At 41.8% G+C, this 25,626-nt stretch overlaps 1 protein-coding gene across 12 annotated transcripts in view; it reads left to right on the forward strand.

The window, feature by feature from the left end:
- Positions 1-25,626, forward strand: part of INPP4B (inositol polyphosphate-4-phosphatase type II B) — a 267,679-nt gene that overhangs the window by 34,777 nt on the left and 207,276 nt on the right. For 6 of the 12 annotated variants that reach the window (XR_015947735.1, XM_060278615.2, XM_088660296.1 and 3 more), the window contains exons 2-3: positions 20,863-21,073; positions 24,609-24,673. Coding sequence is in view for 8 of the 12 variants with exons in the window: in XM_060278615.2 (XP_060134598.1) it covers positions 20,962-21,073; positions 24,609-24,673 (177 nt within the window). In the remaining 4 variants the exon portion in view is untranslated. Of the gene's footprint in view, positions 1-20,862; positions 21,074-24,608; positions 24,674-25,626 lie in introns of those variants that run through there. The other 6 variants (XM_088660294.1, XM_088660300.1, XM_088660295.1 and 3 more) reach the window with 2 other exon arrangements.

The following is a 25,626-nucleotide window of genomic DNA, read 5'->3' on the forward strand; positions in this document are numbered from 1 at the left end:
CCACTTCACCCCTTCCTTGTTGCTGTGCTGCACTAAGCTATGGTTTGATTCATTTGATTCATTCATCTGAGTCCAGGCTTTTTTCTTTCTTTTTAGCTCTCCCAGATAAACCATAGGGCAAACCTTGGCTATAGCTCATGGTTAGTATGGAAAGAGATAAACCATATGAACCTGGATTTGGATGATATGATAAACCAAACTGGCTTAGCTCAGCTCATGAAAGAGCAACATTTTTTACTCTTTTTTAAAAAACAATAAAGTGGTAATCAATTATATTATGAATATTGAAACTCAGACAAAAATACAGCTATCAAATCAACATTTAGCATATACTGTACAATAATTCAAGTAGAATTTAAAACTAACCACCTCTAAACAAGTATTTACAGGCCACTGTAAAACCATTGTATTTTACGTATCTGCAGACTACTACCCTGGCAGTGTCTGTCCTGGGAAGATGTGACCTGCCTTGTTGTTTTTGTTGTTTATTTTGGATGTGCTTTATTTTACACTGCATGCTACCCAGGGAACTATTGTTTTAGGGTAGCTTTTAAATCAAAGAAATAAACAAATTATAAAGTGCCTACAATTTCGGAAGTGCTGTAGAGATACTGAAGGATAAATCAGTACTTACTTGCGGGCTCACAATCTAATTATACAACACAAAAGGTGGCAACTGGGGTGTGTGTGTCTTTTCAGCAGTGGCAGAGGCCCAAGAGGCGCAACTAGCACTTTCCTTGCTATCCCATTTTGTGTGCCAGGCAAAGACCTTTTTGTTCTGCCAGCGCCTTTTAAGCTCTGGGCTAGAACCATTCTAATCTGTTGTTCTTTCATTTCTGATTTTGTATTGTGTTTGTTGCTTCTCTTCTGCTCCGTACTGCCCTGGGAACCAACTGCTTGAAGTAGATGAAAGCATAAATAAAATGCACGCATAAATAAAATAATGCTAAATGTTAATGGAAAAGGGCACTTAAAACTATTGACACTACTAGTGTTAGCAGGTGTAAAGAACCTGTGGCCCTTCAAGGTGAGGATGGACCCCCTGCTCCTACCAATCCCAGACAGTTTGATGCAATGGTGACGGTTTGTAGTCCAACAGCATCTGCAGGGCAACAGGTGGCCCACTTCTGCTGCAGTGTCACTTGAAAAAGTGCCCAGTTTGACTTTTATTGTATCTGTTCAAGACATGTAAGGGGAAAAATTTCTGGGATGAGACATCCTCAGAAATGACAATTGTCTCTAGATAAGGATAATTGTGAAAAACCTCTGTTCTGGAAAAATATTCTGTTCCAAAGCACTGGATACTTACAACGATAGCTAAATGGACTCCAGCATAGCTGCCAAGAACCCCGTTTTCCCCGGGAAACCCCCGTTTTTACTTACCTTTTCCCGGTGGTCCCCCGTATCACTTCGTCTCCCGTTTTTCTCCGTTATTTTCTCCTGCCGGCGGCCATTTTTCTTTCTTTCTGATTTGCCCTTCTATGGGCACATATTCACCAGCTAGCATTATAACTCTGTATTACAGATTATACTTGGAACTCTATGGTTTACTTAAGCACATTTGGGAGAGAGACTGACGGTAACCAGAGCCCAGTTGAGGCCTGATTAATCTGCCTGCCAAACTAATTATTGCATTTATTTATGTTTACTTCTAACAGGTGCTTTCCTAGTGTTGTGATGTGGGGTTCGTGATTTCAGCTCTCTTGACATAATATGCTGGAGACAGTTCTCTAGTAACACTTCTTTATTAAAGCAAACAAGACTAAGCTCTGAGGAGAGGAAAGCTACATTTATAGGGACGGGGGACTAGCTAGAAAGGGATACATTTTGGAGTGAACAATATCAGGCAATCACAGAGCTGCCTTTTGGAGGAAACCAATAAGACAGAGGATCCAAATACAGCAGCTTAAATGAACCAATAGTAGCTGTACCTTCTGGAACCAAAAGGCAGTTACTTTACCCTAATGCAAATACAGACAATAGTAATACAGATATAAAATCCTTTGACTCAATACACAACACCTAGTCTGTTGCTTTTCTGTTGAAAAGATTGAATCAAGCCCGATGCAATGTTCCACAGGTGCTCAGTATTCTTAACAAGCGTCTTAACTATTGTTTTCTACGTCAATGTAAAATTTTATTATACAGTCAGATAAGAAAAAACACACGTACCAAAATCACACCATTCTTAACATAAAATGAGTCAAATGTATAAGACACAAGGTACCCCTGACCGTTAGGTCCAGTCGCGAATGACTCTGGGGTTGCGGTGCTCATCTCGCTCTATAGGCCGAGGGAGCTGGCATTTGTCCGCAGACAGCTTCTGGGTCATGTGGCCAGCATCACTAAGCCGCTTCTGGCGAACCAGAGCAGCGCATAGAAACACCGTTTACCTTCCCACTGGAGCAGTACCTATTTATCTACTTGCACTTTGACATGCTTTCGATCTGCTAGGTTGGCAGGAGCAGGGACTGAACAACGGGAGCTCACCCCGTTGTGGGGATTCGAACTGCTGACCTTCTGATCGGCAAGCCCTAGGCTCTGTGGTTAATCAAAGTGCATCTTAAACTAACATAATCCCTTTATGAATCTTTGCTGCAGAAAAGAGAAATCTTTTGTTAGTCGCAGCCAATGACTCAGTCAAAATATCTAGAAAGGGCTTTGAAAGACAGGAATAAGTCATCTAATATGTTCATTTCTTTAAAAGCTGAATGCAGACAACAAATGTATTTAAGCATCAACAGTTGGGTTATTCAAATAAAGCCAATAGATTAATTGGAGAGCAAACTTGGAATTGGTTGAAGGTTATATTTATTAAAATTAAACGCCCATTCAGCTGTCTCATATTGCTTCCAATATATCACCAAACTGTTAATGAAGGACTTTTCCCCATCTCTGGTGGGATGGTTTATTCTGGAATGAAATTTATCGGGAGATACAGACGATGATTAAAACACATATTCAAATATCTCCCTTGTTATCCCTACCAAATATGTTGATTTATACTATCAAGACATTCTACCAAAAGGAACTTTTGACATGGGTGGTACCAGTTGCCAGGTTCTCTATTGCATAACAGTGGAAAGCGTTAAAAAATCTGACCATATCCTTATGGTACAAAAACTTCTTGAATTTTGATATTGCAGGAAAAAAGTAAGTTAAGTGTCTCTAAGGGGCAGGAAAATCCTGATCATTTCTATTCAGTATGGTGGGATTTTATGTGCTGTGTAGAGAAATATGGTTGCCATGATTTTAGATTAGGTGTTATTATTTAATATGGTTTGGTTTCGTGTGCCCTGCCTCTAGTTGGATATATTATTGAATTTCTGTTATTGTTCATTTGTCTCTGTGGCTCCATAATAATTTGAAAAATAATGAAAACACAAACACGAGGACGACTTGTGCCAAATGAAACAGAACTGTGGGCTGGTTAACCCTGTGCTAGAAGGCATAAAATCTGCCTATTGCTAAGGGCTAAACCATGCCAGAGCAACTGTCTCAACCAGGCTGTTGTGAAAGGAGGTAAAACCATCTTCTTGTAAAAGGAAGCCACAGGTGTGTGGCCTGACAGGTGCTACCCGGACCCCCTCTGATCAGCATTCACTAGGTGGGATCTACCAGGCCCAAAGAGCACCATACCAATCAACCCCACCCAATGGGGTGTGGTTAGTCAGATGTTCTCCACACAACATGTCTTAGTGTTAACCATTATCTAAACTTCTCACCTGCCCATTTTAAATGCCAAATAAACAGCCAAATTTAGCTCTATCATACCATTAGCTGAACAAATTCAGAGCAGTGTGAAGTAGACTCTGGGTAGACTCTGCATATCTGGGCTTCCCCTGAAATCAACTATTGGTTGTAGTAAGGATTAACCAGCCTGTTCTCATTATGTCGCAGTTTTGCATGCAGTGTCATAAGTCTGTCCTGTCCTTTGTTTTATGAACTTTTTTTATTAAAAAAGGGGGGGGGAATCATCTGAATTTTTGCAAAATTTATATGCATTCTGCCCCTGAAATACACGTTTTTGTATGCTTTTCAGTGCATTTTGCCCTAAAATATTCATTTTTGCATACTTTTTGACATTGAAACTGCACTAGAACATGTGGAGAATTGCAAAATCCAGTTGATAACTATCTTCCAATGAGCATATAAATCTGGAATTGGCAAATTAGGTTGGTTTGCTTTAAAAGGCAGACTGAACAACTCCTCAGACCAGTAGCTTTCAACCAGTATGCCGTGGCACCCTGGGGTGCTTTGAATGGTGATCAGGGGTGCTGTGGTCAACACTGGCCTCTGTCCCTCTTTCCTTCCCTCCTTTCCTCTGATGTCCTCTCACGTCTCTGCCTCCCAAAGGCTTGCACTGTGCTGTTCATAGTGGCAGCCCTGAATACAAGCTCCCCAGGCAAATGGTGCCTCTGGGGCTGGTCACGGGGTGCTTCCTTGGCCCCTGTGGGGCAGTGTGAGGAGGAACCTGTATTTGGGGTGGGGTGGGGCAGGGGCAGCTTAGAGACCAGGGGTAGCAGCTGCAGCTGCCCAGAGGACTCCCAAGGAGAGGGGAACAGAGCGGAGGCTGAGGGAAAAATCCAAAAGGGAGGGTGCTCGAAAAAAGGTGAGGGGCTGCTGGCTTTGCAAGCAAGGGGTGACATAACTGGGCTCCTAAGCCTCACAGGAGCCACAGAAAGAATGTTGGTCAAGGGAGCTGGGGACCCAAAAAGGTTGAAAACCTCTGTCTTAGACTATACTTAGGTTAATGTGTGCATCTTCTTCTGAGATGGCCTGAAGCTGATCTGTTAGTAGTTCTAATTAAAATAATCCAAGAAACCATTCAATTTATGTGATTCTTAAGACTGTGCAAATGCATATTGAAAGGAGGGCAAAATACTCATGTTTAATTCTTATGCTTCTGTGATGAATATTTTTCTTAAGCCACACAAAGTAAGTAGCTTCAGAAAGTATATGCAAATAAGATAATGCTCTTCCTTGTCATGGTTGCTTTTTTCATTAATGTCTTTTTTACATCATGTATCTGTTGAATTAAAATGTTTATATGATCAAAGAGTAAATTTTGAGGTTGAAATTTACTTAGCTTCTCTCACTTCACCTCTTCCTCCGATCATATTTTTCAACAGCTCTGCTTCGTTGGGATATTATTTTTAAATAGCTATTTCTTTCTCTTCCCTGTTGGAAGGCTAACCTCCCTTCACAATCAGTGACATGTTAAAAAGGGAGTGCTTTTTTAAAAAAAAATCTGACTTGTTCTGCCCTGTTCCAAAAAGAATGCTTTCAGCAGCCAGACTGATTGCGGATTGGCACGCTACAGAGCTGCAGTTCAAAGCAACAGGGAACCTTCTTGCAATACAACACAAGGAATAAAGTTAGTATTAACCTTGTGTATGCCAAATGGAGCAAGCAAGATGGGAGTTTGGCTGCAGGTAGCTGGTGATTTTTAGTACTGGTTACAGTAGAGGAAGTTGCTGTACCGTGCAATGGCGGAGAGCCTTTTAGAGCTGTAGTGTGCCAGGAGAGGCTAGCAAGTGTGGTGGTGAGATTCAAGGACAATCAAAGAAATATTTAAATGTTTCAGTGTAGTATAGTATTTTTTCACACCCGTCTGTGTCGAGAGACAATGGAGTGTGCCTCTTAAGGGTTCCTAGTTAGCAGCACCAAAGTTACCTCCTTGGGGGAACAAGCCTGGGCAGGTCCTGGACTGCACTGATGACAAGACCCTCCCTCTTGGCCTCGCTGATGTGGTCCAAAGGAAACCACAGCAATATATTTGGTGCCAGAAGGAGGTGCACAAGGTGCCATCTAACCATTTTAGGGAATCCACTCCAGTAGTAGGGTGTACTACTTAGCCTTTTCTTCTCCTGAATAAATTCTGCAAGGCAGTGAAGGTTTAGGGTGAGAATTTTCCTTCTCCTAGATGAGCTACCTTCCCACGTTGATGAGCCCCACCTGCCCTTCACTTCTCTCTACAGTATATGCAGAAACAGCCTTCTAGATTGTCATGCCACAGAGAGCAAAGCAGTCTGGCAATGAAGAACCCACTGTCTGCTTTTGCATTTTTTAAAAACATGCATCTCTCTCAGTCATCTCATAGAATTAACAAGAGGATCTTATGTACTATTGGTCTTCCATGATTCCATCCATGCTGTCCTCTAAAATGATGCTTATCCCCAAAGTATGTCTTGTCATTCTCCCCCGATAAGAAGCCTGATGTAATGTCACCTGCTGCTTGTGCAGTATATGGGTTTCCATATACTGTAAACAACTATTTCCGCCCCCTTAGTAGAGTCTTGCTCTAAACTTGCCTTTTGCAATCTGGCAAGTTGGTAAGCATATGGTGGGAATAGGAGGGTCAGCGTGAAGATATGGAAGGAGGCCACTTCAACAACTCAGTAGGATCCTTCAAACTGTGTGAGTTTAGTCCTACTTGCAGCTTATAGAAACTTGTGGTGTGGTAGGTTGAGTGGAAGGAGTTGGCCTAAAGAGAAGTGAATATTTTCCCCAATGAATTCATCCTACTTAAGATGACTTTGGGGGCTAAAGGTGAATGGAAGAAATACTTATGTACTCATTTGACCATGGCTATTTTAGGTGTTTGAACACCATGGGATCATGAGAGGAACATGTCTTGCTGCTTTCATCCCCTGACCTCAGTGCAAGACTCCTACAGCATCCTTGAGTTTGAAGGAGAAAATAAACATCTGTTCATAAAGAGCTGGACAGCTGCAACGCCCACTGCCTCTCTACTTAAGTAGAGGAATGGTCCTGGTCCTGGAGTTGGGAAGCCTATGTTTGAGTGTTTGCTCTGACTGTAACTAGAAAGCACAAGTCTGAGCAGTTTTGCCTTTTTGCCCTGCCACTTTTCACTGCAAAACTATTCTTTAGTGCTAAATTGGAGCAAACATCAGTCTGGAGAAAACCCGATTGACATTTGCTCTGATTCAGAGGTAAACAGCAGGCTTCTCAGGAGAAAGCACCAGGGCAAGCTTGAGATGGTAAAAGAAAGGGGGATGGGATACTCCTGCTCTTCCACTCCTACATGATATTTTGCCATTGGATTCACACTTGTATAAACAGAGACATTCCAAGCTCCATTGCTATTGTTTCCCTAAATTCTCTCTCATGAGGTTTTCATCATCAAAGCATGATATAAACCAGGCACCCTCAAACTCGGCCCTCCAGATGTTTTGGGACTACAACTCCCATCATCCCTAGCTAACAGGACCAGTGGTCAGGGATGATGGGAATTGTAGTCCCAAAACATCTGGAGGGCCGAGTTTGGAGATGTCTGATATAAACCATTGAAACAAAAACAAGTCCAAATATATTGCTGGCTTTAGTTTGTGGAAGCATGGAATGACTAGCAACATTATTTATTTTTGTTATTACTTCAATATCCCCCCTTTTCTTCAAGCAACTCAGTGACATGCACACTTCTCCCCTTTATCCTGTGATGTAGGTTAGGCTGTAAGAAAGTGACAGACCCAAGCTCACCCAGTGAGCTTCATGGCTGAGTGGGGGTCTCCCACGTCCAACAAAATTCATCAAGATCTGGTTGAAACCCATATTATCTCTTCCTTCATTGTTTTTCACACTCTTCCAGATGCTGCAGAGTAGAATCTGCAGTGCATTGGATTCAAAACAAAACAGAGGCAAGGATTGTGTGTCTGCATGTTCTCTTTATCTCTCCCCTCCCCCAAAAGTTCACATAGGCTGCAATTTCCTTGTCATCCTCTAGGCATCGCTTGATACTCTAACTGCTTTGTTTTCATACAGTATAGCTGCAGATAGATGCTGCAACACGAGGTGAAAGACTGTTGTGGAAAGAGAAAGCTGCTTAACTCTTTCGGTTTGGTTTTCTTCTGAAAATCGCCCCCATTACTTTCATCTGCACATGGGAAAAAGATTCAAGTACAGCTGCCTCTTCACTTCTCCACCCCCATTTTCCTCTACAAATTACAGTCCTGGGCACTGCATTATATAAATTAAAAGAAACCTAGATCTCAGAACAGATTTGTGGAACTACGTGCAACATGCGCCTTTGGTTTTTTTGGGAACTGCAGTTTAAATAGATGTTTCTGGCACTCACGCTTTTGGAAATAATTTCAAAGGATATTGCCAAAGGCTGCACCATTCAAGCAACAGTGCCTGGTTAAACTTCTTTTTTTAAAAAAAAGAGAATTAAAATGTTTACTACTGTTACTGCAGTGCATCACAGTAAGCAAAGGGTAAGAATATGTTTGTGCATACAACTGACCTTTACATCATTTTGCGATGTAACTTTGACCTTGAGATATTTATTTCTAGAACGTATCCTATGCATAATTACATTTCAGAAATAGTACAGTATCATTGACGTTTCTTTAGCCCTTAGGCTTTCTAACATAATTTGGTCTAGGAATGAAGTGGTATGTTTGAGGCATAGCTTTTATTGATTCCATCTGAAAACAGAGGTTTACAAGAGCGAACTAAAGAGGATGTTTGCAAAAATAATTTGGCTCTTGACATTGACCTTGTCCGTGTCAGGGAAATAAGGGCTCGTCCATTAGGGAATGAAGTGCCACTATGGTGTGCAGAAACCTAGCTGTTACCAAGTACAGTCAATATTACTTATGCTATATTATAAAATCTACCACAGTGAATCTTCCAGTATTCCTGGAATTTCTTCATTACTTCTAGTTAATGAAAATCCGTAAAATGTGGAGTAGTGTAGGAGATGAGTAATCTTTGTAAAGTAGAGCAGATCCACTAAGATCCATAGTGCTACCATTTTCTTTTTATGTGTGGGGAAGATGCAAGAACTGAGAAGCTTAGAAGGAATTCAAAGCACATCTTGTCTGCTCTTAAGTAGGAGAGCTGTTTGGCTAATTCAGTGAGGCGCATTAGACTAGTAGAGACAGTTTCCTGTTAATAATAAAAATTATAATTTATTACTTATACCTCGCCCATCTGGCTGAGTTTCCCCAGCCACTGGCCGGCTTCAAACAGGAGATTAAAAATACATTAAAACACCAGCCATTAAAAAAAAAAACTTCCCTAAACAGGGCTGGAACCAGTTTGGCTTGGAACCAGCTTACCTTCAGAACTGCCTTGTCCTATAGCCTTTTTTCTAGAAAAAAGGGTGCTGGAACTCACCACGAACACTTCCTTAATTCTCTTAAGAGTTGCAATGGTGCCCACCTGAGAGGTGCTGGAACTGAGTTCTGGTGGGATCCGGCTGAAATAGAACCCTGCTTTTCCCATGTTCACTGACATCACCCTCAGAGGTGCAGTCATCTAAGACAGGCATAGGCAAACTTGGGCCTCCAGATGTTTTGACACTACTGTTCCCATCATCCCTGACCACTGGTTCTGTTAGCTAGGGATGATGGGAGTTGTAGTCCCAAAACATCTGGAGGGCCAAGTTTGCCTATGCCTGTCTTAGATGACTGCACCTCTGAGGGTGATGTCAGTGGGCACGTGTTGCGGTGCGACCTGGCAACCAGACCCCGTGTTGGGGGTGGGAACATTGGAGCGGCCACAGCACCCTGTTGGCGGTCCCTTGATCTTGGGTGCAATTGGGCAAGTGGGACACCAGTTAAAGCAATTGAGGGACCACTATTTAAGCTGATGCACGTGTCCCTGAGCTTCCTCTTTTGGGTTCAGTGTGTCTGAACACCCGCCAACCTCTCCCTATATTTACGGCTTGCGCTTGACCTCGCTATGCTTTCGTGTGTCACCTGTCGTTGGGACAGGGGCACGGCAGTAATTTTCCCCACTTGGCTGATTGGCTGGTGCCACTTGGGTTTCGCCTGCCACATAGCAAATCGTCACAACTTGTAAGGTTGCGGATAGGCTCTAGTTCAGGTGGATAGGGGTGGCAGGATGCTTATGCGTTGGGTATTCCTTTAAGAAGGAATCCACGGACTCATGGTTGGTCTTCCCTGTGAGGGGTTGTGCCCTGAGCCTGAGTCCAGGGGACATCTGGGTGGAGGTCTAGCAGGGCTCCTGCTTGCCGCCTGTCCCAGGTGTTCACCCGAGGCTGACCTATGGTTGGTGCCCAGGGTCAGCGCTGTAATCAATAAAGTTGTGGCCTAAATTCTGTTCACTGACATCACCCTCAGAGGTGCAGTCATCTAAGACAGGCATAGGCAAACTTGGGCCTCCAGATGTTTTGACACTACTGTCCCCATCATCCCTGACCACTGGTTCTGTTAGCTAGGGATGATGGGAGTTGTAGTCCCAAAACATCTGGAGGGCCAAGTTTGCCTATGCTTGATCTAAGACCTATTTAGAGAAGAACCATTGAAATTCATGTTAGTCCTGTCTATTAATTTCAGTGGGTCTACTCCAAGTAGGATTAGCTTTGACTACCACCTCCTGCTTTGAGTTTTCTTTCATAGGTCAAGTGGATGGCAACAAGAGGTAGGGTATTTTCAGTGATGGCATTCTGTCCTTACAATGTGCTTTGAACAGAGACCTAGTTGGCACAGTCAGACATTATTTGGGCACCAAGTTAGGGGGAGAAATCCTGTACTCTTGCACATTTCTTCCAATCTTCCAATCTTCCAATCTTCTTGTTTTATGGTTTCTTTCTTGTTTTTGATTTTTGTGCTGTTGCAGGTTACAGATTTTCTTTTATTACCTCCCCCCCCCCCAAAAAAGTGAGCTACTTTGGTCACTGGTGTGGAAAGGCAGGATAAAAATGTTTTAAAATAAATAATATTTCCTTTTTAAAATGGCTACTGAGGACCCCCAATTCAGTACATGTCAGAGCAAAGAAACAAGCCAAACAGCAGCTCCCTTCCAGCATTGCTTTCCTGAAGGGGCGTTGTGTGATGAAAAGGGCTGGTGTCTCCAACTGTTGACAAATAGTTCCTGGAGCCCCACCTCCACACCCTGTACATTGTTGTGAAGGCTTTTGTGTCTAAGTGTCCACACTGACACATGGAGGGCTGGGCTGGGGGAGCCATGTGCCACAGATGGGCTCATAGCTCCTTTTAATCAAGCAATGCCCATTCATGAGAGTAACAAATGAAGGGGTAGTAGGTAGAGTGTTGGACGAGGACCTGGGAGGCCAGGGTTCGAATCCCTGCTCAGCCATGAAGCTCACTGAGTGACCTTGGGCCAGTCCCCATTTCTCAGCCTAATCTCCTTCACAAGGTTGTTGTGAGGATAAAACGGGGAAGGGTACCACATGCACCAGCTTGAGCTCCTTGGGATAAAAGGTGGCATGTAAATGCAATAAAAAATAATATATGCCCACTGGGGTATGCCTAAATAAGGCAAAAGAATACTTTCTTTTTGAATTCCAGATACCATTTTAAAACTGCAAATACAAGGTGTTTTTTTTTAAAATCAAGTCTTTTTCTATTTATCATTAATATTATTTTCTATATCACTTGCATGCCAGAATGGCTTTAGTGGTTATGGAAGAAACCTATGCCTGTAGAGGCAATTGATAAGGTTATCCTGGCTTATAAATAAAGGATAATACATTACTGGCTGCAGAGGTAAGGATTAGTTTGGTACTTCAGGTAGTAACTTTTAAAAGTGTTCAGTACTGATTAATTTGTTTGTTCTTCTTTTTTTCTCCACCCCCCCCCCCCACTTATTCCTCCCATATATGATAAGGAATTCTTTTAAAATTGGGACTGTCATTGCCCATTAACATTGTATCATTACTGCAGAGACACAGTTAAAATGATTTATGGCTTCGCCTTAATATAATGGCAGAGACACTGTTTTTCCAGATTTATTTGTTTGACAGTTGTGTTCTCAGGAGCGGTATTATCTTTTTAATTAGAAAGTAGATATGTAGGTATGTAGATATTTGTGAGCTTTGAACAGTGGCATGTGCAGTTACTAGATGAACTTGGAGTGGAAAAAAATAGCTTTTAGCAATTATATAGCATTGATATCAAATTACAGATTTCTCATTTCATTCTTCCTTCCATATCTTCCCCAACTAAGGCTTCTGGGGCATGTGAAGCTAGAGCACTCCTATAGTGAGTGTGGCAAGTCAGCTGTGCAAACTGCAACCACCACTTGCAATAAACTGTGTTGGCTCTGTCAAACATGAGTAGAAATCTTCTAGTGAGTTCACTAGTGTGGCCAAAAGACAGGATAGGCACCATGGAAGAAGAAGACACAAATCTGCATATTCTAATTTATGCATGAAAATGCAAAATTATTAGAATTCAAATTTCCTCAAGGAAGTCATTTATTTCTACATCAAAACAATCCCAAATAAATAATTCAGTTAATTTTCACCCTACGTCAGACCACCCAAATCAGCTCTTTCATTAATTCATCCATTGCCCCAATTAATTTCTCACTCAGATGATCCTGCTCCAAAATCCATTTATGTTTACTGATTAATGGAGTCATTAATTCAACACACCATTACTCCTGCTCCTTAAATTCAAAACAAATAGTGTGCCGTGGCAGTGGTTCATGGTGCTCTCTGAGTGGGTGGGTGGAATTTGCAGTATGAGATGAAGTAGCCATTGATGATTTTTCATTTCTCTTCTCTCTCCGCCTCTCACCTGAGCTACAGGCTTGTACCAATGCCGTGTATGCACACACTCAAACTTCAACATGCTCCTAAGAAGGAAATAACATTCTTTTCTGCTTCTTTATCAAGGCCATTATATGGAAAAAGAAACAACTGGCCCTATATATCTATCCTCTTTTCTGTATGCTGTTTCTGGAAAGGAAGTTGAAACGATGCTGTTTTCCCTCCCATTTCATGGACATTTTGAGGTTTTAGTTGGTGCTGCAGCAGCAGCAAGAAAGCAATGACAGCTCAAAGGCTGCTAGTTGGATTAGAGGCCTCTCTATGTGTCCTTTTTATTGTACATTTATGATAATTGTGCTCATGATGCTATTGGGGTTGATATATATGATCACGTTTTCAATACTGTTTCGCAAATATTGCTTCCTTTCCATTCATTGTGGATCCTGCAACTTCCTGCTGAAAATTCCATACCATAAGTACTCTGGGATTCTTTTGGTCTCACTTCCGTTGTTCTATAGCACAGCAGTCCTCCTCCAGATGTCAATAATAATAAAACTCTGGGGAACATCACAGAACTAATAAAATGGAATGATGGATGGTCCAGTGTAAATCCACCACTAAAGGTAAAGGGGGCCCTGACCATCAGGTCCAGTCGTGTCCGACTCTGGGGTTGCGGCACTCATCTTGCTCTATAGGCCGAGGGAGCCGGCGTTTGTCCGCAGACAGCTTCTGGGTCATGTGGCCAGCATGACAAAGCTGCTTCTGGCGAACCAGAGCAGCGCACGGAAATGCCATTTACCTTCCCGCTGGAGCGGTCCCTATTTATCTACTTGCACTTGATGTGCTTTCGAACTGCTAGGTGGGCAGGAGCTGGGACCGAGCAACGGGAGCTCACCCCGTTGCAGGGATTTGAACCGCCGACCTTCTGATCAGCAAGCCCTAGACTCTGTGATTTAACCCACAGAGCCACCTGGGTCCCCTAGCGGGTGGGGATGACTAATGCATCATTATTGTGTCAATGACACGTTGCAGATTACACCTGCAAAAAACACTGGCCTAGAGGGGCCCCAGGTTTAAAGCAAAGACTGGCCACAATGTCATCATCCTGCATGTCTGCTGTATGCTACCAGACCAATGGAGAGATGGCACAGTTCCAGGAAACCATTGGGAAAGAAAGATGACACTTGGCTGCTCAATGAGAGCATCTGGATGAGAACTTAAAAGGTAAAGGTAAAGGGACCCCTGGCCGTTAGGTCCAGTCGTGACTAGTGTTGCGGCGCTCATCTCGCGTTATTGGCCTCGGGAGCCAGCGTACAGCTTAGGGCCAGATTAAATGCAAATTCATGTAACCATAACCTAGTGGCTTTTTTTGTAGATGAGGTAAGGAAAGTTTCTTCATAAGGGATGATGGGGTACACATGAATTTCTGGTGGGGGGGGGTTATTAAGTGTGCCTCCCCGTTGCTTCTCTGCTGTAATCACCCAACTCATGAAGAAATTTTTTCTGGGATGGAAGAGAGAGGTGTCCAGCTACCCTTACACACATTGGGCTGCAACATATAGTTTGGTTCCAGGAGAAATAACTGGTACATTTCAGGGAGTGGCCGATAACATTATTTCTTGTCTCGCAGCAGCAGAAGAGCTGCTGTAAACTTTAGTGGAGAGGAGAGAAAGTTTATATCCACAGCAATAAAGCATCAAAACTTGAGGCCTTAAACAATGATTGCACTCTGCAGTAAACTGAAAAGACACTGAAAACTTTCATTTCATGCTGTAGTACCCAGAAATGGGCAGTAAACGATGTTCCCTGGCTGTGGGGGTTAGTTGTTGTTTTTTGCTTCTAGATGTGTGTCCAAATATTGATGAGTTGTAAGGGTTGAAAATACCCTCTCCCCTATACCTTAAGACACTAGTTCCAGAAAATAGGCTTTGAAAAAATACTGTTGTGGAGAGCATTAACCCCACCTCTATTTTGAACATTACTGCTGTAATTTCTTGAAACTGCTACATCATCGTTGCAAAACAACACAGCTCCTAGAGGTAAGGCTATGGCCATTGTTTAACATGAAGGGGAAATGAAACACCATAAAATTTACTGTTCTCCTATTACCAATATAGATAGCCCCTGCCTGCTTTAGAGCTGTTGCTTTGATTGTCAGTCAGCATTGTAGGCTAGGCCATGCTGCTTTATCACAGAAGAACACATTCAGTAAATCGGGTCCTCCCTAACAAGAGGGCACGTGTTGCGGTGCGACCTGGCAACCAGACCCTGTGTTGGGGGTGGGAACATTGGAGCGGCCACAGCACCCTGTTGCCGGTCCCTTGATCTTGGGTGCAATTGGGCAAGCGGGACACCAGTTAAAGCAATTGAGGGACCACTATTTAAGCTGATGCACGTGTCCCCGAGCTTCCTCTTTTGGGTTCAGTGTGTCGGAACACCCGCCAACCTCTCCCTATATTTAGGGCTTGCGCTTGACCTTGCTATGCTTTTGTGTGTTACCTGTCGTTGGGACAGGGGCACGGCAGTAATTTTCCCCACTTGGCTGATTGGCTGGTGCCACTTGGGTTTCGCCTGCCGCATAGCAAATCGTCACAACTTGTAAGGTTGCGGATAGGCTCTAGTTCAGGTGGATAGGGGTGGCAGGATGCTTAGCCATCCCTATGCGTTGGGTATTCCTTTAAGAAGGAATCCATGGACTCATGGTTGGTCTTCCCCATGTGGGGTTGTGCCCTGAGCCTGAGTCCAGGGGACATCTGGGTGGAGGTCTAGCAGGGCTCCTGCTTGCCGTCTGTCCCAGGTGTTCACCCGAGGCTGACCTATGGTTGGTGCCCAGGGTCAGCGCTGTAATCAATAAAGTTGTGGCCTAAATTCTGCTAAAAACCAAACCAAAAAATTGAGTCTTGTCTGAATTTATTTCTGGGGGTGGTTAAAAGGTCTCCACATGCAAAATTGTATTTGAGAACAACATGAGTCATTTTACTCGTTCAGTACAAGGGAGAACAAGTTTAAAGTAGAACAGTTGGGCTATGCTAATAATCCTAATAGTAGTAGTAGTAGTAGTAGTAGTAGTAGTAATAATAATAATAATAATAATAATAAGAAAGGGCAACAGGTGGTCCACCCTGATAAGCATTGCCCTTGTCCTTCTTTCTCCCTGCATTGACTTTCTCTCTGCCCCACCTCCATGACTCCATTGCTACTTCAGATGATATGACCCTTCTGCATTTAGCTTTCCTTTTATTTATTTGGACAGTTGAACTGAAAATGAGTCAAACATATGGAATATAAATGAGAGATAGGGAGGGAGTGGAGAAAGAGCGTGTAATGTAGATTGAACAGGTAAAGTTGTATTTAATATAAACTGACAATGAAATAAACATAAAAAGAAAATTACTAAAAGTAATGGTAACACCTTTAGCCATCAGAAGAAGTGACAAATTGCTATTGACAGCATTGCAGCAGAGTCTTCTCAACAGCTCTAATTTTGGGAACGATCTCCTCACCGAGGTGTGTCTTCTTACCTCAGTGTTATATTCTTTCAAGAAGCAGAGGAAGACATGCCTCTATCTCCAGGCCTTTGGAGGGAAGGTGGCGTGATTCACTGAGGTCAGTTTGCTTCTATTTCATGCCATCTTCTCTTTTTTTAGTTAAGGATGAGGATATTTCTACTGATTTTCAGAATTATATTTTGGTGCATTTTAATTTGTTGTACACCATTCTGTGAGCATATGGCAAATGGTGTATATAAAGATCCAATAAATAAATGGAACTTCCAAAAATCTTTTGCTTATTTTTGAAATGTGTGTTGCAATTTCTCTTCTCCTTCCACTTGTGTTTGGTACATCATACCACTACATAACGCAGGAGCAAACCAAAGATATGTGGATTATACTGGGCATCCCCAAACTTCAGCCCTCCAGAGGTTTTGTACTACAATTCCCATCATCCCTGATCACTGGTCCTGTTAGCTAGGGGTCATGGGAGTTGTAGGCCAAAACATCTGGAGGGCCGCAGTTTGGGGATGCCTGGATTATACTGTTACATGTTTTAAATTCCCCTTTGGTTGTCTTCATATGTTGGAATGTTGTAATCTAGGGCTTTAAGTGTGCTAGATCAGGCACCTGTTTCCTTTATGAAGGATATCTGTCTGCAGTCAAACCCACGTGCTGTTCTGAAGCTTAGAAAATCCTATGGTAAGATTACTCCTTTCATCAATAAGTGGAAGGAAGTCTTAATTTTCATCAGTTTCTTTGAACATAATCTTACTGGACTGTAGAAGATACTCTAAAATTTTGTAGTTTGTCTCCATTAACATGACAAGCTACTCCATATCTTCTGGCAATTTAAATAGATCACAATCAAACCATAGTGTTTTAAAATGTTCAGTAATCTCACAGCTTGCCTAACATTTTTAATTTTATGTATGCTTTGACCATTTAAAAGGTTTCTTCTTAATGCAGTCAGAAATAATTTTAGCTGTTAATCTTGAAGTAGTGAAGAGCTACATATGAATATCATTTGTAACTCATCTGTGGTTGTACAGCTGAGAGGAAAGCACTATGGGACATTGTGAGGACTCAGGTTTTTACCTTTATTCAGTGCACCTGGCATGATTTGAAGCACCTGGCTTGCATATTCCAAACTGTTGTCTGAACTCTAACTGTCCAAGAATTAGGTAGGTGTTTTGTTACTAGGGTGGTAATTATATTGCACCAATTGTTTGCTGCATGTATGAACAGAAATTGGACATAAGGATAAGTCATGTGCTGTTTCTCTCCATTTGGAATAAATAGAAGCATATTATTTACTTTGTGTTGTTGTGACTAGGCCCAACACCTTTCAGCTGCCATTTATTGAAAGGAATATTATCCATCATTAGCAGAGGGTACAGTATTTTCTTGTGTCCACAGAGAATGGCTTGATTCCAATGAAAGACTTGCTGATCGGAAAGCAAAGTTAGACTGGGCAGGAAAGGATAGCTGATTCACGTGAGGTCATACCTACAAAATTGTCTTGGAATGGTTTGTTTGTTTTTAAAGAAAGGAATGACTAATCGGTTTCATGCAACAGGAGGACCATAATAGACTGACAGTAAAAACCAGAACAGTTAAAACTTATGAGATTCTGAGAACCTATGCAATCTTAAAAGTACATTTGCAGTAATGTTAATACCAAATCTAACTGCTTTGAATTAAACCCAGCTAAGTAGAGCACTGAAACATTGAAATCTGATTTTGTGAGTGCTGAAGAGAGATTCCAAGTATTCAGCCTGGGGGGGGGGGATGAGAGTTTGAAAGAATATGTTCAAAGCTTTATTTTAGTACTATGCAAATCACCATGAAAAGAGGCAGGAACATTTGATTTTGCCACTGCTGACCTCCCTGCAGCCATAGCTTTGAGCTTTTACTTTAAAGCTGCTTCTGCTTGGCAGTCATCCTAAACCAGCAAAATGCTGTTTATTATTTATTCAAATTCACATAGAAATATGGGTCCTTGGTGGCATGCATTTTTATTTTTTTGTGGTGGGGAGAGAAAGGTGATTGCTTTATAGGGAAATGGTGCTTTTATAAAGTTTCGTTGTGAGGATGAGTGACTGTGACCTAGGGTTGTATTAGTAAAGCAATGTTTGTCTGTTTTTATTAGTGGTGACAGCTGTTGATTCTGACATTTACAAATAAAGTGTGGTGTAGCTTTAAAAAATTCAACAGCTTGCTCTAGTTTTGTTTGAGTACTCCCTTATGCAACACTGTTTTTGGCTTCCACTGTGTGTTTATTGTGGATGCATCAGCGAATAAAGAGGCTTGTTTGGATCTGCAGCAAAACATTTCTTCACCTGATCCAACTGTGCCAGTCAGCTTTCCCATTAACAGACACAGATTGCGGGGGAATTTCAACTCTGTTGACCCGAAGTGGTCAACTCAGTGCCTCCTGTAATTCATGTTGCACAGCTCCTGGTATGCTAAGGGTGTACCTATGTGAGGCAACTTTTCTAAGCTGAGCCAACAAACTCTGGATGTATGAGTCAGGGAAGTTCCAAGGGTGTTCCTGATCCATTTTTCTGATCCTGCTGCCCCAATAGACTGATCTGATGAAACCCCCTTCACTAAACTTTATGGTTTCAAGTGGAAGTTTACTTAGTGTCCACCCACAGACACTTCCATTGGCACCTGCCAAGGTTCCCTGCTCCTCCTATTTTTTTTTAAAGGGAGGCTTTTGCCTTTTGCAAGGGGTCATTGGTGGAGTTGGCCTTTGGCAGGAGTGGCGGTTGCCTGCTTTTTATTTTGTTCCCGTTGTATGTGTTTTGTGGTGAGTTATGCCCACAACAGTTTATTAGATTTCAAAATGTGCCTCAAGGCTCAAAAAAGTTGGGGCTCACCATTCTTTCTTTGCGCTTATTTTTTGCCTGTGCCCAGTGTGATTATATTATTGAACTGAATTTATCTTAGTTGTCATGTTCCCCCTTGATCAGGTCAGTGTAGTGTAGGTGAGAACCCTGCCATGGCAGTGCAGGTTGAGAGAAGAAATCTTACTCAGTCTTTTAACAACTGATTTACCCTACTGTTTGATGAGGGGGGGAGAGGGGGGGTGTCAAGCTAAATGTGCTTACATCAGGGAAGAGTGCTAATAATATAGGCAGCTGCAACATAGAATTATAGAATGGTAGAGTTGGAAAGGGCCACAACGGCCATCTAGTCCAACACCCTGCAATGCAGGAATCAATTCAGGACTTGAATCCACAACCCTGATATTGAGAGTCTCATGCTTTATCCACTAGCGATTGCCCCTTGGTCTGCCTCCATCAACCTGCAGGTATCCTTTCTCACCCAGCCACTATATGGTACCAGGATCCAAGAATGTCATTTTTTTCCATAGAGATTAAGATCATTCTGGAGCTACAAAGATCTTTCCTTTGAAGCCATGCTCTAAATAAACTATGGGCTCCTAGTTTGTAACCCTTAGGACCCTGACTTGCACTGTTTCAAGGTTAAAACTGCAAGTTTTGTGTTTGTGTGTGTGTGTGTGTGTGTGTGTGTGGTGTGTGGTTTTTTGTAACATGGATTACTAAACAAATGATTCAGACTGGTTGCAGGACGGCATTTTTGTTGTTTGGAGGTGAGCATAAGTCTTATTTCTAAAGACCTAATGATATTTTTGATGGCCACAGCTCCATTGAGAAATTGTATAACATTAGAAGGTCTCTGACATTTAGCCTTTAGAAAGATGGCGCACCTGTTGTTTAACAAAGTGGCCAAACTTGATCTCTGCAACATGATATCTACCATGTAAATGTCAATCCCAGTGTTCACCAGATGTTGTTGGACTGCATCTCCCAGCAAGCCCCAGCCAGCCAGTGATGAAGGGAGCTGTAGTCCAGCAGCAAAAAGAGGGACGCAAGGTGGCCACTACCTTCTAAACCAGGGGTCAGCAAACTTTTTCAGCAGGGGGCTGGTCCACTGTCCCTCAGACCTTGTGGGGGGCCAGACTATATTTTGAGAAAAAATATGAACAAATTCCTATGCCCCACAAATAACCCAGAGATGCATTTTAAATAAAAGGACACATTCTACTCATGTAAAAACATGCTGGTTCCTGGACCGTCCACGGGCCGGATTTAGAAGGTGATTGGGCCGCATCCGCCCCCCGGGCCTTAGTTTGGGGACCCCTGTTCTAGACTGTTGCAGTATTAGATGTTCACTCTAGGATAAGCAACACCCCCACAACTGCCAGTACTCAGGAACTACTACAGTTCTAGAAAAAACTAGAACTATGACCTTTTAGTGAATTCATTGTTTAGAAGATTCAGCAATTGATTAAGCAATCACACACACACACACACACACACACACACACACACACACACACACACCCTTGCTTAGAAGTACGTTCAATGGAGTTCAGTGGGATTACTGCCAGGTAAGTTGTTATAGAAGTACAGCTGTACTCATCTTAGTCCTGCTTAAGGTAGACTAATTGAAATCTGTGGATTTGTGACCACTTTTCCTCAACCTGCTGTCCTCCAGCTGCTTTGAGCTACCATATACAGTATATATATATATATGGTGTTAATTGTGTTGTTTCTCCTCTTTTGTACATAAGGGAATGTGTCTTCTAAAGTGGTGCCATCTGTGATATGCAATCATCCAAAAATTTAAAGAAAGGAACTTTTGACTCAGAAATTTTGTGTTTATATGGAAGTTTATGCAGATTTAATTGATGACTTGATACATGAAATCCCACGCAGCTAGGCAGTTACATTAAAACAACAACTAGCTAGGAACCCTAAGCAAAGCTATGGAAAGACATCAGCATGCAATTGTGTACTACACCTTTCTGTTTTTGTTTTAATGTTGCAGTTGGCCTTGTCTGCTGAATAGATCTTGCTCACTTTCAACCAGTTCATTAGCATCCCTGTTATCATCCATTTCCTCTTCATCTTCTTCACCATCAGCCAGATGCAATACAATATCAGAGAATTGATTTCGCTGGCTAGAAGGCCATCATCTTGTTTTGACAAGGAAGGAAAACTGAACATTTGCAGAATGCTAAGGGATGGTAAATGTATAGGTAATAATAGCTGGCATTGGCAATCGTCTCTGCACGTATGTTTGGCAGCTGTTGTCTGCTCACTGTTTTAGTATTCACAGATTTGCCGGTATAATCCGTTTTCTTCATTGCTAATGGCTGAGTGCTCCTAAACACCTTCTAAGTAATTGCTTTTCTGCCATAGCTATGGTGGATTAGACTCTCACTGGTATGTGCAAACAAAGATGAAAGTAATAGTCCGGCTGCTGGTTGCTAACTGGATTAATTTACATAAGAGAATGAGAGAAGTTCTTTTCTTATGTGTTATATCAAACGATTTATCAAGTTGCATGCTTTCTGCATGCTGGGGAGAAACAGGCCTCTGCTTAGTTTCTGGGTGCTATGCATGTTTAGGAGCACAGCTAGTGCAAGGGGCTGCTAAATTGAATGGGAAGGCCTACACATGCCTCTAATTTTCACATCCAGCCCTTGTTCTTCCCTCAGTACATTTGGTTTGATGCTAACAACTACAACAAGATGGTAAAAACACTTAATGGAACTAACCTAATTCTGGGCCAAGACAAGTTGAGTTCTGTGGCCTCTTAAATTGAACTAATTTTCATGCATTTGCCTATTTTGCACACCTTCCTCTTTGGTTTTTTTAGTTGCAAGTAAGAGTACAGCGTTGTCCTCTAACCACTCCATCTTGTCATTGACTTTGGAACCAACACTATATTTGGGTTTGAAACGTTCAGATCTGTTTTTCATTTTTGTTTCATTTTAAATTTGTTTAGCTCTGTTCCACATTCATTTCCATGTGGTGGTTTGCAACCCACAGAAATGTCAACAAATACATTAAAGGGCACATTGTCATCCTATCACAATTCAAAACATAACCAAGAACAAGTAAAATAATAATAATCAAGAATCCACTTCACATATGCAACATACTATCAACAAAATAACAGCACATAACAACAGAATAAAGTCACCCCCCCATACATTGCAAACAACCAAGACAAAATTAGAAAGAATGCATTACACAAAATATCACACCCCATGGGTTGTACCTAATGCTGTTGTTCCACTTTTGTTCCACTTGCACAGCAGAAGTTCTCATTTCTCTCTTGAGTCCTGCAGTTTCCCACCTCAAAATCTGCTGCAGAGGGTTGGAGCACCCCCTGGAGCAAATTTTGGGGGCTTGCAGGGGGAGGAGAGGAATGGAAAGTTGCATTGTGTGAGCAGAATTCTGCACAGGCAGTAACGGATAGAATCCCATCTTTTTGCAGCTGGCAGTGCTAGAAATTCATATCAGCCTACATTTCACAGACAAAAATTCATTCTGTGCAACTCTCCTAAGTTCATGCCAAAGAGAATTTTGCAAGCCTCACCCTGCTCCCCATTGCATACTCGTGTAAGCTGTCCACTGCATTCCTTATTCATTGAACTCTGTACCTACCCCTGTGATTTACAAGCTAAGAGAATGGTTGTTTTTCTGTAAAACATCTACTAGCAAAAAGATAATACATTATCAGCAGTACAAAATGTAGCCTAACCTACTATTTCACTCTAGACTGTGTGCTAGAGATGAGACACAGCCAATCCGCATTCACAGTGCAGTCCTAAACATGTTGAATCAGAATGAAACCCTACTGAGTTCAATAGGACTTACTCCCAGGCAAATAAATATGGGATTGCAGACCCAGAGTTTTAACTTCTAGAGATCATGTGGAGGAAGCTTTAACCCCATGGAGGATGGCAGTGGTAGTATTGCCTGTTAACATATTTGAACAAGGGATTCCCAAAAGTCAAAAATATGGAATAGAGCTTACGACATAGAGACTGTCCCTGATAAGCAGGCAGTTGAAGCATATGGAAATTTTATTTATTTTGCAATAACTGGTGGAGGAGATCCTTAAGATACTGAATATTGTGTCCTACAGCTGTTGCTGGACTCCAGCTATCATCAACCTTGCCAGCATAGCCAGTGATCAGGGAGTTAGAATCTAAAAACACTTTGAGAGCCACAGGTTCCCATCCCCTGGCATAAACAGAACTTTGAACCCAGCCCTCTAATAGGGAGAATTCCCACCTGCAAATTTCTTGTTCCTCTTTAGAGACTGAATATATTTCACACTGCACAACCAGGTTTTTCTGTAGATAACTGAATTTTTCTATTACCCCACCCATCAAGTTCATTTCTATCTCCTGTGGCCTGAATCAAGTTAATGTTTTTTTAAAAAAACTCACTGTAGGTTAAACCACTGTGCTGCTTGGGCTTGCCGATTGGAAGGTTGGCGGTTCGAATCCCTGCGACGTGGTGAGCTCCCGTTGCTCGGTCCCAGCTCCTGCCAACCTAGCACTTCGAAAGCACACAAGTAGATAAATAGGTACCACTCCAGCAGGAAGGTAAACTGCATTTCTGTGCGCTGCTCTGGTTTCGCCATAAGCGGCTTAGTCATGCTAGCCACATGACCCGGAAAAACTCTCTGTGGAAGCGGACAAACGCCAGCTCCCTCAGCCTGTAAAGCGAGATGAGCGCCGCAAACCCAGAGTCGTTTGCGACTGGACCAGAATTGTCAGGGGTCCCTTTACCTTTAGGAGCATTAATTAGCTTACCAATACCAGGATGTTTGTGTTTTCAACCTTGCTTTGTCAATGGTTACAGTAGCGGTTTCAGATGCATTTGGGTTCTAACATATCCAAGACTGTATTTTCGGCATTTCATTTCCTTGTAACCCGCCTGATTACAACCCCTCTCCCAACGCAACTATGTTTATATACACCTGTCAACTTGGATAAGGTATTTTGGTACCTTAAAGACCAGCAAATCTATCATGGAATATGTTTTTTTGGACTACACTACACTTAGTTGATTTGTTGGTCTTTTAAAGTGATGAAAGTCTCTGTTGTTTTAATAGGTATTAGTTATATTGAACAACATCTTATTGGGGGGGGGGGACCAGCTTCAAAAAGCTTCTGGCTGGCACTGGTTTTTAACACTGTGTGTTAATCTCTGAAGACAAGCTTAATTCTAGCCCACCTTGTCATGCACAGCACCCCATCCTGTGCTTATGTCCCCATACCATTGTGTTGATGTTTTTAGAAATGACAAAAATAATCCAAATATTGCCTGTATGGTGTGTGTTGTTTAGAGTAAAATAAATCAATTAAGTATGTAACAACCCAGTGAAAAGAATAAATATTGAGTTTTCCCAGTAAGGTTCATCTGCTGAGGCAAGGTTTGCATGGTTGTCTCATGCAAAAGAGTCAGTCTGTGTTCCCTTTTGCAAAATGGAACAAAGCAAAAGAAATCATCACCGAGTGTATGTTGCAGTCTCCAATTCTGTCAGCTGCAGTATAACTGAAAGCTTCTGGGAAGTTAATCTGACATTTAGCAGCATGTTATAAGTCAGCTGCCAAGTGAAGCTGATTTTTCATTAATGACTTTCCCATTAAACTTCATTACAAATGCATCTTCTTTAAGAAGAAACATATGAAGAGAGAAGGATATTATTTATTGTTATCTTCATCATTGTCGTTATTATTAATAATACTATGCTGCTTTTGCATGCAGAGCCAAGAGAGAGATGGTGTCGTCTGAAAGGAAATCTGCTCTTTCTAATGAAAAATAAGAATAAGGTAATTCATTTCTTTCTTTTCCTACATATGTGTACCTTTTCCTGAATTTACGCAATTCTTTTCACTTTTTAAAAACTCCTTGGTATGATTCTATGGATAGAAATATTCAGTATTGTTGGCAGTAGCCTAAACATTGCCTTCCGTTTACCTTTATGGCTGTTTTTAAAATGTGAGACATTCCTCAGTAGCATCAACAATGCTACTGAATGATTGGCTGCATCAGAAATGACTTGAGGCCAAACTGTGTCCTAATTTGATGTGTAAAAGAAGATGTCAATCCAGAATACTCCAGCAGACTTTTATTGACTGCAGAATCCACATCTTAATTCCTACTATTGTTACAGAAAGATAGAATTGGTGAGCTCTGTACAGTAATGCTTTTCTGGGACTGTTTGTGCTGACTATTATTCTTACAATAGTGTCCGTTCTAGGGGAAAGTAGTTGTGTATATTTGCCTTTCTTTTTATTCAGTTAAAAGAAGCTTCCAGAACCATTTTTTAATCCCAGTTTTAAATATTGGGATTTTGGGAAAAGAAACAAGGAATGAGAGGTTTAACTATTTTCATTATCTTTCACAATTGTCAGACCTTGACACATTTGGAGTCATGGCAATAGAAAGCGAGAAGCTAATTATTATTTTTGTCTGGTTCAGACATTATGATTTTTGGAGGGGTCAGATAAACCAGGACTGCTAATATGAGATTCAGATAACTGTAGCAAACATTGGTGGAATATGTCTTTGTCGCTATCTCCTGCCACAAATAGCTTCAGTAAATGTTTATTTGGAGGGATTAATTTCTACTGAAAATAAAATTGTATAACTTGTAGCATGACTGCAGCAGTGTAAAGGTAGTTGAAAATTATATCTTTAAAAAATGAAAATGAAAACAGATAATCTAGGTCAGTTGTCTTCTGGAGGCTCAGTAAGGACAAACCATGACTTGCCAATCCAT

Source organism: Zootoca vivipara, chromosome Z1, assembly GCF_965207765.1.
Source record: "Zootoca vivipara chromosome Z1, rZooViv2.hap1.1, whole genome shotgun sequence".
NCBI classification, from domain to species: domain Eukaryota; kingdom Metazoa; phylum Chordata; class Lepidosauria; order Squamata; family Lacertidae; genus Zootoca; species Zootoca vivipara.